The sequence below is a fragment of the Falco peregrinus genome, chromosome 3 (assembly GCF_023634155.1).
Source record: "Falco peregrinus isolate bFalPer1 chromosome 3, bFalPer1.pri, whole genome shotgun sequence".
Taxonomy (NCBI): Eukaryota; Metazoa; Chordata; class Aves; order Falconiformes; family Falconidae; genus Falco; species Falco peregrinus.
In genome coordinates this window covers 27724384-27738564 of record NC_073723.1, presented here as the reverse complement: position 1 = coordinate 27738564, position 14181 = coordinate 27724384, and the positions used below count along the sequence as shown (strand labels likewise).

At 38.2% G+C, this 14181-nt stretch overlaps 1 protein-coding gene across 50 annotated transcripts in view; it reads left to right on the top strand.

The window, feature by feature from the left end:
• RIMS2 (regulating synaptic membrane exocytosis 2) overlaps positions 1-14181 on the top strand; it is a 483861-nt gene that overhangs the window by 402941 nt on the left and 66739 nt on the right. For 44 of the 50 annotated variants that reach the window (XM_055800464.1, XM_055800455.1, XM_055800475.1 and 41 more), the window contains 2 exons: positions 4663-4835; positions 5869-6132. In XM_055800464.1, coding sequence (XP_055656439.1) covers positions 4663-4835; positions 5869-6132 — 437 coding nt within the window. The remainder of the gene's footprint in view (positions 1-4662; positions 4836-5868; positions 6133-14181) is intronic. The other 6 variants (XM_055800476.1, XM_055800473.1, XM_055800470.1 and 3 more) reach the window with 1 other exon arrangement.

Sequence of the window (14181 nt, the reverse complement as noted above, 5' to 3'; positions counted from 1 at the left end):
AGCTTTTTCAGTGTTAATCTTGAATTTGTCACTACAGGAAACTAATTTACTGCAGTTACAAGGTATTGGCACAAACACTTAACTGGCACTTTTCTAGTGTCTCCAGCTGACTTTTTTTCTAATGCTGAGGAAAGTGTTTTTAGAAACTTGAAGATGACTTTGATAGAATCTGTAATAATTTTATGTAATAATGATAACATTAAATTTATCCCATTCTTCAACACAGCAAAACAGGACAAAATTATCTTACCATTAAAACTACAAAAGTGACTTTTAATCAACCCCTCTGCTTGCAGCAGCCTTCCTATTGTTGAAACAGCTTGAAGAGGCTGGGTACTCTTACTGCTTTATGGGTCATAAAGGCCAGAATGCTGCCTTTATTATATGAGTCTTGATTGGGTTGGAAATGAAAATTTAACCTTCTTCCAATAAAAGAGCCATATATTTCCAGCATGGGGAATGACAGGAGATAATTTTCCTACTGCTGGGGCTGTTATTTAAAAAAGAAAAAAAAGAAAAAAAGAAAAGGAATAGTATTTAATTAACCTGCGCAGTAGGCGGGTACACTTCACCACAGCCTGGACCTCCTGATTGTCCAACCCAGGGGACCTATCAGTGTGTGTGAGGTTCCCGTACTGTTCTTGTGCCCATGCTTTCTCCTGAGGGAAATTGGACCATAGAGGATAGTTGCTGGATCTGATGATCCAAACCTGTGGCCATGCTACAGCCAGGATCCAGCCATGGGAGCTGCAGTTCCCCAGCAGTGTGCATTCAGATGGTGCAAACTCCTACAGCACGGTACGTAGTACAGCCCTGCAGAGGGATGGGAAATGGTAGCAGTGTTTCAGATATAATGGGTGGATGGAACTTGGTTAATGATGACCTTTTCAGTCTAATAGTTGATCTTATCATACAGTCATTTAGAAAAAAGGAAAATGAAAACAAGGAAGTGTATAAAACATATGAAGATGTAATGCCTTGGGGCTTTAGCCACAATAACAGAAGAAATAATAGTGCAAAACTGTGCAAAAATGGTTGTGTTTTACAGTAAGAGTATATGATATGAAAGAACTGAATACTTTTTAAAAATCAATATTCACATAGTGGAGGTGCCATTTTACTTTTGAGGCAGAGAGCAAAGGAGTACATCAGAAACTGCCTTATACACAATTGCAATTTAAGAAACAAATGTAAAACTGAATGCCAGCATGGCTTCTGTCAGACAAGCAGTTGTGTTTCCTTCTGTCTTCTGTGTTGCAGTTACTGAAACACTAACATGCAATACGCTATTATAATCCATTTCCTAAACAAAATTGGATTAGGTATAGGTCAAAAGTAGACCTTAGCAGCAGAATAAAGAGCAATTTGGAGCAGATTTAATGAATGACTATGAGGTATCTGAGCTTTGTCCAGCAAGAAATACAATTTAGTTTCAGCTTCTAGATATTACTTTGGTAGGCAGCTAACAGATGCTGAGACTGTAACTCAGACAATGTGTAAATAAATCTTTTAAAACCAAACATTGTATATTAATACATTCGGATTTCATGAAAGGATAAATTAACTTTTCCAGTTTCATATCTAAAGCATCCTGAAATAGTAAGGGTCAAATAATATTTCTATGCCTTCTCACCCAATTGAAAACTTTTGATAGGATGTACCTTTACATGCAACTGAGAAAAAAGAGACAAAGTAATGATCTGATCATCTTTTTTTACGTTATATTTCCAAAATTATTTACGTTTAAGTTGCTTTTCTTGCCATAGCAATTCTTAATCTTCACTGTATATCACTAGATTATTACTATTATATATACATTAGCTTTAAAAACCCCAAAAACAATAATGTTGTTTCATTTGTGAAAATGTCTGATTTGTTATATACATCACATTGCTATGAAAAATGTTTTAAGAACCGATGTTCTCCAGGTGTGGAAATGAAACAGACAGAACCAAACCCACAGGTTTTTGAAACTTTCAGTGTGCTGAAGAATGACTCTTTAGAATAACTGTGCAATGTTGATACTGTTTGCTACTTAATGCTGCTTGCATGTATTTAATTTAGAAGGGCTCATTTCCAGATAGTGCTTGGCAAGCTCAGTGTGGGTTCTGCAGGCTGAGGTCTGTTATTCGATGAACCAGCACAAGTAACTATCTATCCCCTAACTGGAATGTAATTAACAATTCCATCAGTTATTTACATCTGACACTAAGGACAGCCATGTTAGGTCTGTAAGGCTAGCGGTGTGCCCATGTCTGAGGTCACTAGCCACTGGTGATATGGCAGCTGTTCACATAGGCATACACAACTTTGCTGTACATCAGCTTTGTTGGGAGCCAGGAGCAGCGTAGCCTTGGCAGCAAGAGTTCAGCATGGCAAGTACATCTGCTCGGGAGCCTTGGCAAATACAGAAGGCCTGAGGGCAGCTCTGTGCTGCCTTTGCTATAGTGTGTGATGGTAGCCCAGTACAGCAGGCTGTACTCCCAGTCTTTGTAGTTTTAGGCCAAATCAACACAAACTATACACATAACTTTGTCTTCAATGGAGAACTGTTCTAGGGAGGGTTAGGTGGGTGGAACTGATCAGATCAGACTCAGTATTCAGACATTTCGCTAGGCATAGTTGTTTTTTTCTTCTCCAAAGGGCTAAGTAGTTGCTCTTTTAAAAGCAGATGCTGAAAAAGAAAAATCCTTTTATTCTGGTATAATGTTCCATTATCTCTGATGATAAAGACAGCTGTTTAATCATTCTTTGTATGTGCCAAGTGAATATATCAATAATAATAGGTACTGTCTTCTTTATCAAGCAAAAATATTAATGGCACCGATAAAACCAGTCAGTAAATATTACAACATTTAAACGTAAGCACAGAAAAACCCTGTGAGTTTATGGCTAGCTAAGTGCACTCTCACACTTGGAGGGTGGGGAGGGGGTGAGTGGTTTGTCAATGTCTCACACTTGAAGGGTGGGGAGGGGGTGAGTGGTTTGTCGATGAACTCTAATACTGTACAGATCAGTATGAAATCAGGAAGCTGTATATAATTTTACTGTATAAACCAGTACAGATCAGGAAGCCAGCCGCAGCGTGTGCAACCATTTTAGCTATGCGTGCAGTTCAGGTGGTGCTTTGGTCACCATCTGCCACAGGTGCACAGTGCAACTTGCACAAGCATTTTTTCTTGTCTTTATCTCATTTCCCTGTCTTAAAACGGGCAAAATAACTTACTGTTTCTAAGTGTAAAATTCATTTGGGGTAAATAGGCACTCAAATGCTATTCTGAAAGGCTATTTGGACACTGCACAGTCCTTCAGAATACTTCTCAGTGTAACATGCCTTGCAAGAGAACAGAAGCAAATGATGTGTCTACCTCATGAAAGGCAGTTATTCTAGAACTATAAAAAAAGAAGCAAATTTGATAGCTAAACCTAGACACCCTTCTTTTCTGCAGTACCACACAAGTCTGCCACGTTACATTACAAATTATTTCCTCCAGGTGGCTCAGTCCAGTGTTGCCACCCTCAGAGTCCAGCAAGCCACTGATGTATTATACAGATTATTTTCTCCCGTTGTTTTCTTCCAGTCCTGTTTGTGCTGCTCTTCACGTCTTTCCATACTGTCTTCTTTCTATGTCAGTCAAACAATTACCTGGTGACCATCAACAATTGATATTGCAGGACTATATTTCTGAAAATCTTGCCAAAATTTTGACAGATTTCTGTATACACAGGAATGTCTGTATATGAAGAGGAGAGGGAAAAATATCTTTCTGCTGTTTATTATATCTTCACATAGTGCAATGCAGAGTGGCACAGACTTAGCATTAAATTAGAGCTAACTTGTTTAACGAGAAGAAACAGCCATAAAATTTTGTTCACATCTAGTTTGAATACCTCTGCACAACACTGCTTTATGTTGTCTGTGCTTACTGCTGATCACCAGTCACTTGTCAGTTCTGTTTGGAATATACTGTTGACAAGCTCGAAAACCGTTGTAATTTTTCAGTTTCTGAGGCATTTATACACTGTCAGCACAAATTATCTCTAGCCCTGTCCCATCTTTTCAGACTTCGCAGCCCAGCAGTTCAGCAGGATGTGGGGTTGGTTTGCACAGCTGCAACACCACTTTGTCTTTTGCATTGATAATCTCACCTATTTACTTTAAAAAGGTATAATTGTTAACGTTGCTCAAGTGGAAGTTCTTGTAAATAGGCTAGCCCCCAAAAGAGATGTGTATTTTATAGAATGTGCCAAGCACATTCTGTCTCCTGTTCAATCTTTCACGAGCTCAGTAATCATGGGCAAGTCACCAAGTCTCTCTGCTTTCCTTTCTTGCACTGGTGAAAGTGTTATGGTAAGAGTATTCTATGATGGTTTAGATGTCTTTTCTAAGGTTTGTGAAACCTTTGAAAGAGTTAGAAGTTTTGTACAAGCCACTCTATGGGTGAGGCTGGGGAGCTAATACCTTGAATGGGATAGCAAAACAGAGTAAAATGAACAGAAACCAAGACATAACTTGTATTCTCTACCAGTTGAGAACTTCATTAGAAAAATTCAGGCAGTCTGACAAAGGCAGTTAAGAGAGCATCAGGGACCAGCTCCACAGCTGATTTGTGGTAATATGTCACTGACAACACCTGTATCTTTGTCCCTTTGCTGTTACAGTATCGGTCAGGACGGGATCCTCAGCGAGGCTCAGACAACATTTCCAATAAGTCTTCAGACAGCGATGTTAGTGATGTCTCCGCTGTGTCACGGACAAGCAGCGCTTCACGTTTCAGCAGTACAAGCTACATGTCTGTCCAGTCCGAGCGTCCAAGAGGAAACAAGAAAATAAGGTGAGCGTGACGAGCTGTAGTGCCAGCCATAGCCAAGTAATTTAAGTAACTGAACATTTGTCAATATTTGTATTTGAAGGTATTTTTTTGCCTGGGTTGAAATTTGCAGGGAGTTTGTAAAATGGTGGTTTAAATGTCTTCTTCATCTAATGCTCTTTGAAGACTTCGTGGTATTTGTTTTTAGCCAAGTTTTGTCATCTTGGGTTATAATAGCATACATTAAAATAACAAGCATATGCTGTCAGCAAGCATTAGACACACTTAAACTTGCACTTTCTGAAAAAAACATTTTGTAAAATACTTAATATGGCTGAAAAGACAGTTTAACTTGAAAAGTCATGCCGGCAATGTCACAGGCACCTTTTAAGCCAGAGCTGATGAAGTTTTATAGAAGTCTTATTTAGTAGTTACACAGATTAATTCAACTTATATAATACATAACACTAGTCCAGTTTAACTGTAGGCATACAACTGTTGCACTACTCTTCAACAAGATGTATATAGTGTATCTGTTAGCAAAGCACAGTGCTGCCTTTGCCTGTGCCCTGCGCACACTCAGAGGAGCTTTGGCTGTAGAAGGAATGAAAGATCATTTTTCTTGCCTTCTGAGGTGTAACCCACCTGCATATCTCAGCAAAATTCAATGTCAGCCTATATTAATTCTCAGAAAATTTTCCTCTTGAGAGAAATGGTGCATTTGAAAAGATTATTTAAACATCTGCTTATATGAGCATTGTTAAGACCACATTGTTTCTGTCATACAGTCATGTATACTTTTCTAAATGTGATGTATTGCCACGCAACTTTTATTCAAAAAGGGACTTAGACACCATCCTAAGACAATGTCCCAAGGATGTTGAGGTCTTAGCCAACATGATTTATCTTGTGACTGCTTCCATCTGTCAGTTTTTATTTAATTTCTTTTGCATTTCCTTTCTTGTGAGTTCATGCATGCTCTTCTCCATGACTTTAATTTATTCTTTTCTTTTCTTTTTTCTTTTTGCATGCCTCTTTCAATTTTTTTTTACTTCAGAAGGAAAAGGGATATAGAGGGAAAACAAGAGGGAGGGCTGGAAGGGAATGAACAAGGTGGAATATTTCCTGAGGAGGAAGAAAAAGAGGAGGAGGAGGAGGAGGAGGAGGAGGAGGAGGAGGAAAAAGCAAAGGAGCAAGAAATTAATGAAAAAGGGGAAGGGCAAGAAGTGTCAGAGAACTGTGATAAGCAGGAAGTCAAAGGATCAGGGCATGATGAAAAAGCTCAAGAAGACCAAGCTGAGGAAGGGAAAGAGAATGACAGGTAAAATATACGTCTGTTTCTATAGACCTATTCTTCTTCCTGTACCAGAACCCTATTTGTCTTCTCCTTTTTTTCCTTTTGCTTAGCTTGTTGTCCATGTTCTCTGCAGCTTTTTTTGGTTTCAAACATGATTATTTCATTTAAGCAAGTTTTACTCTCAGCTTCTGTGAACTTGTTCTGCATACCAAATGATTCAGCATACTAACTTGACTCATTATTATGCACGCAGCTACAGCATATTCTTTTAAATTTGTTGGGTTTTTTTTTTTAATTGGTTTAGACCAATTGGTTTGGGTTTGAATATAATAACCAATAGAAATTTTAAGATTCCTCATTATATTCCCTGCTTGAATTATTATTTCAGAGGAAAATCCTTTCTTGAGTGATATCTCATCAATATCAAAACCATCTTTACTTTCATGTGTGGCAGTACTAAAGAAGAGAATTTGGATTTTTTTTTTTAAATCCTCTTTGTGTAGGCTGATAAATGTGCATATTGACTGAAATCAACGTGGATAAGCAGAGTTTTCCATTGGTTTTATTCCATGTGAATAACTGTCATGGGTTTCTGTATTGTGGAGGGGTCATGTACCACTGCTGCTGTATTGTGTCCAGAAACATTTCAGCACAATTGGCTACAGTTTTATCAGATAATGTCCTAGATTCATACATTTTACTACAATTCCTTTGAACCATGACTTTTAATGTAAATGGGTGACATTTTGTATTGCAAAATCCATGTAATTTGCATTAAGAGAAATACGATATTCCTTCTTTCTTCATTAGCAAAAATTGAGTTTGAGATTTGCTGAGTATTCTTGAACCCCCTCTCACCTACACAAGAATGGCTGAAAATCTCAGGAAAAAAAAAAAAAGTTTAACCTGCTAATTGTGCACAACCTATAGGTAACATGCCTGTAAAACTATGCTCATACGTACTAGGGTAAGCACAGAGTGCTCTATGGCAGTCCACTTTCTTCCTTTGCTACAAAATTATGTGTGTACATGCCTGTACACACACACACACACGTAGACATGCACAAAGAAAAGGTGATACAAAAAGAGAATAAAAATGCACAGCTTTCCATCTGGGATGGTATAGGCCAGTATAGCCATACTACTGCTTTTATATATTAAGGGCCATCATTCCTTCACTCATGTGAGTGCATTTTAGAATTCAGCAAAAGTTTAGAAACAGTTGTCTTTAAGACTACCTTGGCATACATATTCCAGGGACTGCTAATTGGTAATGTGGAAAAAGATGTTTTAAAGATTTTTTCTCTCCCGGCTCCCACTAAGTTCCCAGTTTAGTGGATCTGGAAGTCCTGTCTCTCAGAAAGCATGACCCTGTTCCTGGTTTCCAGCTTTCACTCAGGTTAGTCTTCAGCCAAAATGCTTTCCCCACAGAAAATAAAGTCCTCTGAGAAACAACTTCTTGTTCCCCATGCCAGCCTGTTCGTCTGCTCCGTGCCCTCAGGAAGAAGCAGCAGAAGTAGGGAGTCCCTACCTGCTGGAGAAACAAAATATTTTAAGTGACTGCTCTGCAGTGACACTTGTTTTTGTTAGATTTTGGTTCCCAGTGTGGAAATCAGCCTTTGGTATTATTTGCCCACTTTGCATGTTTTGGCTACTTTCAGTATGTAAATTGTGAATAAAAAGGGAAGTTTCTCTATATCCACCTTCTTTTTCCCCATGGTACAATAAATGCTCATCTTTTCAGTATTGTCTGAACATGCTTCTAGGGTAAGAAACAAACTGCAAAGTACAAATTGATTCCTGTATAAGTACAGGTATAGGTACATCTATACATTCATATACAATTGTGCATGATTAACACATTGAAATACCATGACTTGTGAATTCAGTGCACAAACCTGAAGGCAGAATTGATCCAAAGCATTGTTGTAAATTCAGTGCCGACTTCTCACTTCTTTGGCAATTTATAAAATACCTTATACCTTGCAATTTATAATAATAATAATAATAATATATATATATATAAGATATATTTTCAGACATGCCACCAATATTAAACAGTCACCAAAATGTTATTTAATAATTAAAAATATCAATAGGTATTGGAGATACCCAATAGAATCAAAGCAGCCAGTTCATCCATCACAGAACAATAGTAACTTGTCATCTAGTTCCTGAGATCCTGGACTTCAAGAAAAGTTATATTGCAGACGGGAATTTTCAACATACATTTTTACTTCAGAGGTACATCTTTAGTTGAACAGCAGTCACCTTTCCTCTGGGCAATCTGGAATGTGGGGGCTGCTCTCAATCACTCCAGCATCAAAAATTAGCTTATTAAGGACACATCATACCTCTTGATGTCACTGTGCTTATGTACTTTATAACGCTAACAGTCACATTAAGGGCTTCAATCTGCTGAGATCATAGGTGGGTTCAATGTAACTTAAATGACCGTGAAGACAGATATCATGGATCCATCCCATGCCTATTTTAAAGAGTCCCTCAGTGCAATAAGCTGCTTTAGCTTTTGGAGCACTGAAGCACAATAAATCAATAAACCTTTTTTTGGCAGAAATAGCTGCAGCATCAGATTTTGCCTTCATTAAACCTTGTAAAACTAAACCTTGGCATATGGTTGACCTATAGGGAAAACATAATTATGTTCTTTCTTGGCGATACGTGTCAGTAAGCAGAAAGCATGGATCAAGCTTCCCTGTTGCAATTTTTAAGGATGCCTTATGTACAGTTCCCTGGCATTATATCTTATTCCAGCCCCCTGATGATTTCAAGGAGAAAAAAAAAGCCCTCTTAGTTCTAATATGTGATTATTCTAATTTTTATTGCAGGAAATCTGTTTAAGTCTGCTCTAAATCTTAACCTTCCTTATTTTTCTAAATATCAATCCTAAGCATTAGTTCTGATAATCACAATAGATTTGTTTTATCATATGAATACACAGCAATTGTAATCACAGAGCAGGATCTCACTGTGCTACATGCTGTTGAAATACAGAAGAAAAATACAACCTCTGTTCCAAGCACACAGAATCTAAATCATGAGATGACACATGAGTCTAGAGAGGGAAACACAGAGGAATTGAGAAATGTTCCACATAACACAAGATCGGGGACATCTTGGCAACAGGGAGTACTAAGAGGAGATTTGAAGAAAGAAAATAATTGTGAATGTTTCTGGAGAACTCTTTTCAAGCATTAAAGTCAATGAGGAAAAAACATGAGGTGCTTACTAAAAATATATCTAGTGGATGATGGGGCAAGTCTGATGAGCAGCAGGAGCTGTTCTTTCAGTCTTGAATGTGAGAAGATAAATGTGATAAAGAACAACTGCTAAAATACTGGAAAATAAAGATGAATTATGTACAACTAGATAAAAGAGAGTATAGTTTTTTACTGATGTATGGAGAAAGGTGACAGCCAAACTGAAAGGCTATGAAACTTATCTTTCCTACAGTGTCCTGGAAGGGGTTAGGTTAGGTAAATTGCCAGGGCTGGAGAAAAGCATGGCAGTAGCTGGCATCTGAAATGGTGAGAGAGTGGACAAAGTAATTAGCTGTGTGGGTGGACAGAGAGGGTAGAGATGTGAAACAGGAAGCATGCACAAGTCACAAAAAAGTGGACCTAATATGAAGCCTGAATTAAAAGGCCTGCCCAGATAACCATTCTGAATGACACACATGATCCACACGACTGGGAGAAGGAGACAAGAGATCTTGGAGTGAAATACTGAGTTTAATGATATTTTGCTGAGATGGGCGATTCACAAGGAGGTGCCAAAGAAAGGTTTTAGTGTAGGCAGGAGGAGACAAGGGAGATGAGAGGGAGTGTTCACTGCAGAAGGGATAATACTTTGATGTCATTGATAATGAGACAATGCCTGAGGGACAGGGACAGAGGAGACAGTGCTACAGCCCTGTGGGACTGTCACAGTTAACTCGGTGGGCAAAAAATGAGAATCTACTAGAGCACATTTTGAATGAGAGGTTAATGAAAGAAAAAATTGGGAGTGTATGAACTGTGGGAACTAAGGGAAGTAACATTAGAGCATGGTTAATTGTAGCAAAGCAAAGCAGGGAACTGCACTTCTGAAATCTTAAGAAATCACTTAAGACTTTGGCAGTTTCAACTGAATGTAAAAAGGGGAAGACAGTTGTTTGGAAAGGGTTTAAAATGGAATTGGAAAACAAGAACTCAAGAGATTTACATAAAACAATGTGCCCAATTAATTCAGAGATTAAAAGGAGAAAGGAAATGTGGCTGTAGTTGCAGAACTGATGAGAGCAAGAGCAGAGGTACTGCATTACTTCTGAAGGGATATGCTAAAGCATGTTTCTATGATTTGGGGAAAGAGCCAGTGATGTGGCTAGAGGTAAGAATAAGGAGAGAGGCATGGGGGACAAGGAAAACAGAAGATAGCATACTACTACTTAGGCAAATCAAACATTTGAGGAAGGGGTCCAGTGATAAATTTCTGCGTCTATGACAGGGGCAAAGGAAAGAAAACAAATGTATAAAGAGAAGAATGCAGAGACAGCACAGAAGAATCAGTCATGTGTTTTTGCTACGTATTGGGAGAAATCAATGACATCCCATGTGAAGAAAAGAAGTGACTGCTAAAGGACAGTAGAAAGAATAGAGCTGATTAAGTAGGAAGATGACACAACTGAGGAAGGACAATTTGTAGTAGAAAAAGTCAGCTGGGGTGTAATATTGCAGAGGCACTTGAAGATGCAAGAAACAGAGTGCAGGATGTAGTTTTAAGTAATGAATTTCTTCAGATACAAATTTTTTTCTCTTCCTAGCGGTTCTTCATGCTCTCTGTGCTCCTTCCCTTGTTGGCTATAAAGTTTCATTTCAAATTCACTTTCTAGTTCTTATATGTCATTCAGTCATTCAGTCAAAAAAAATCTTTAAAGAATTTAATTTGTAAGTTTTAAAACTGATACCTGATGAGTATTTGTTCCTTAGTTTTCCATTATATTGTAATCTTGTTATTTCAGTTCTTATGAGCCTTCGACTGTGATTGCATCTATTATCAGTTAAATGCAGTGTTTTGCAAAGCTGGATGAAAACGCATGTTAATTCAGTCTGTGCAAGCTCTGTCACAAGGGTGGAAGCTAGTAACATTTTTCGAAAATCTATATTACGGTAAAACTATCCAAAACTGCAAAAGATAGAAAGCATCTAGAATCCATTTTCAATATGCACGTGCTGTTTGGTCTCTTAAAGCTATTTCAGAATTATTGTAATGATTGCTCCCACTGCACTGCTAGATGAAAGAAGTTAATTGTGCCTGACCTTTCTAGCCAAACAGGCCATGTGTTTGTAAGGGAAAGTTGTAGCCTGAGACTCTTTCCCCACTGCATGATCAGTCCTTCAGCAAAATTGCAGTATGGGCAGTCCATGGTCACAAGAGGTCTAGCTATATAGATATATACACATACACAGAGATAAGGTTCATCCAAAATAATTTCTGCTATGAGGGGAAGAGATAACTTGGATACCGTTATGTTAATGTTCATGTAATTTTTCAGGCAAAGCACATCAGCAGGCAGCTTCCTGCAGCTCTTAACCCAATATGTTGTTCTAACAATTTTTTTAACATCACAACAAAGTGATCTTGCCATTCCTGGGTTTAGAATGGTAGGTTGCAGTACAATGTTCACCAGCTCTTCTCAGCTGCAATATGTCCTGTTACTCAGGACGCTGGGATAGGTATGATGGACAGAGTCCTTGAGCAAAAAGCAGCAACTTCATTTTGTGTCCTTCTAACAAAACTCTTCTGCACACTTCTGACAAGGTAAGCAGAGAGCTGCTTATGTATTGCAAGTCTGTGAAATCAGAGGACCAAAATTTTTAATTTTTTTTTAAAGCAAGATTTCATTAGTATTATTGGGCTGGGTAGAGTCTGTTAGCAGTTCACAGAGAATTCTTTCCCCATGTGAAGCACAGATTCAAAGCCACTACTTTCTGACGTAAGCTTTTTATCTTTAGTATTCCACAGTGAGGCAAATCTTCAAAAGCTGTAAATTTATATAGCTACTGGGTCTGTAGCAATACATATAGTCAATAATTTGGCCATTTGGTTTTCTACACTTTTGTAGGTGACATGCCGAAAAAAATTATCTGTGACTTCTGGAAAAATGTTATGGAAAAGGAAAAAAAATACCAATGTTTCAGAAAGGAACTATATGAATTCATGTATTTGTTGCAAAATCTGTACTGAAAGTAGAACACAAATAATTTAAAAAATCTAGCAAAGTCATCTGTTTCTAAGTTATTTGTCACCATCTATGAAACCCTTGGAGACCCATTTTTTCCTGTTATTTCAAAGTACAAAAGCTGTATAGACTCCTTTACAACTAGGAAATGTATTTTGATCCACTGGGAAATAATAAAGTGACGAATTCCGAAGTACACATTATTAACAGGTGAACAGTGAAAATACCTCATTTGAACAGTCTGCAGCTTTGATATATGGTGCCCAGCAGGGAACTCAGACATTTATTCTTTGAGAGCAACACATTATCATTGAGATTACTTCCCTCTCCATTGAATGCGGCCTGCTCTTTAACGTCTGTTAAGTCAGCTCTGACCTGTGATGCAGAAAGCACTGATGTACTCCTGTTACTAAAGGTTATTTAAAACCTGTGCATCAGTAGTTTGAAAATAAAAAGAAATGAGGTGCAGATGGAAAGCTCTGTAGACATGCAGGAAAGTAGGGATGAAAAGTAAAATTAAAATGACAATTTGAAGCAGCTATAACTGTTGAAATTAGTTTTTGCAGTTTTGCGTGTGTTAAAAAAGACTCATGAAGATATTTAAAATTAGATTGAATCATAAGCTCTTCAATAGACAGAATTTTTTATCTCAGTTTTTAGAGGAGCGATCACAACAGGTCTGTGGATGAGAATAGCAATAGCAATAACTAAGGGTGATGTAGAAACTTGCAAAAACAAGGAACTGAATGTTGGAGCTCATCAGGCTTTTCTTTCTTTGATATTATGATTCTGTGGTTCTGCCTTAGCACTGTATGTTTTTACTATTTTTACCTGAGTATTGTTTTAATATAAAAGTGAAAAGATTCTGTAATAAAGTTTCTTTACTGATGCCTCTAAATGTACTTCATTAAAAATAATTAGTAAGTTTATCACTTAGCCTGCTAAGAAACAAACATAAACTCTTTTTTTTACTTCATAAAAGTATTTTAAAAACATAGTTACTGGTTCTGTGCCAGTGCCTTTGAAACACATTGCCAGACCTATCTGGCACGTATGATATTTTAAGGAAGGGTCAGGGCTCCCGTGCTGGTCTTACCATTGCGTACTTAATACCTATGGTAAGATGACGTGCCAGTAGTTTGTCATTGCCATCTATCTGATTTTAATGTTATTTGACCAAGCATCTGAACATTTTGGTTCAGTACTATCACTGTACCTGCATGGTGTTAAAAATCCTCTTAGTCTATAAGGTCCATAAGGTGCTACCTAAACAAGCTGGGCCATTTGTCATTGGGTGGCCGCTAGCAGGAAATAACCCTGTGTATTTCCCTACAAATGCCACCGGGAGCCCAGCACTTTCCAGGTCGTAGCCGTAACACAAGCATGATTCATATGGAGGCCCAGGGTAAGCAAGAGGCGCCTTTGCTCCAAACATGCATGGTGTGCAAGGGGCACATGGCCTCAGCAGGGAGCTCTGGTCACAGACCTGTCCTGCCCAGGTCAGCAAAACAAGGTTTGCAGGCTTGTGTTCAGGAAGTTGTAAGCCATGTCTCCTCACATTTTCTTTTAATGATGGTCTTAACTTTTCTGTATGCTTTTCTGATTTCCCCCAGAGGCACAAAGTGACTCAAAGTCATTTTGTCAAAGTGACAGAAGTCAGGCAGGCAAGATCATGATGTCCCAGATAATGTCTCTTTGGTTGAAGTAATTATGGCTTCAGATCTCTTGCTCGTGTCCGTTTAGCTCTCAGTCCCAGAAGATCAATTCAGAGAGATGCTATGGGCTTGTGAGATGTTGGCAGTGCTTATTCTGACCCTGATTTTTCAGAGTCC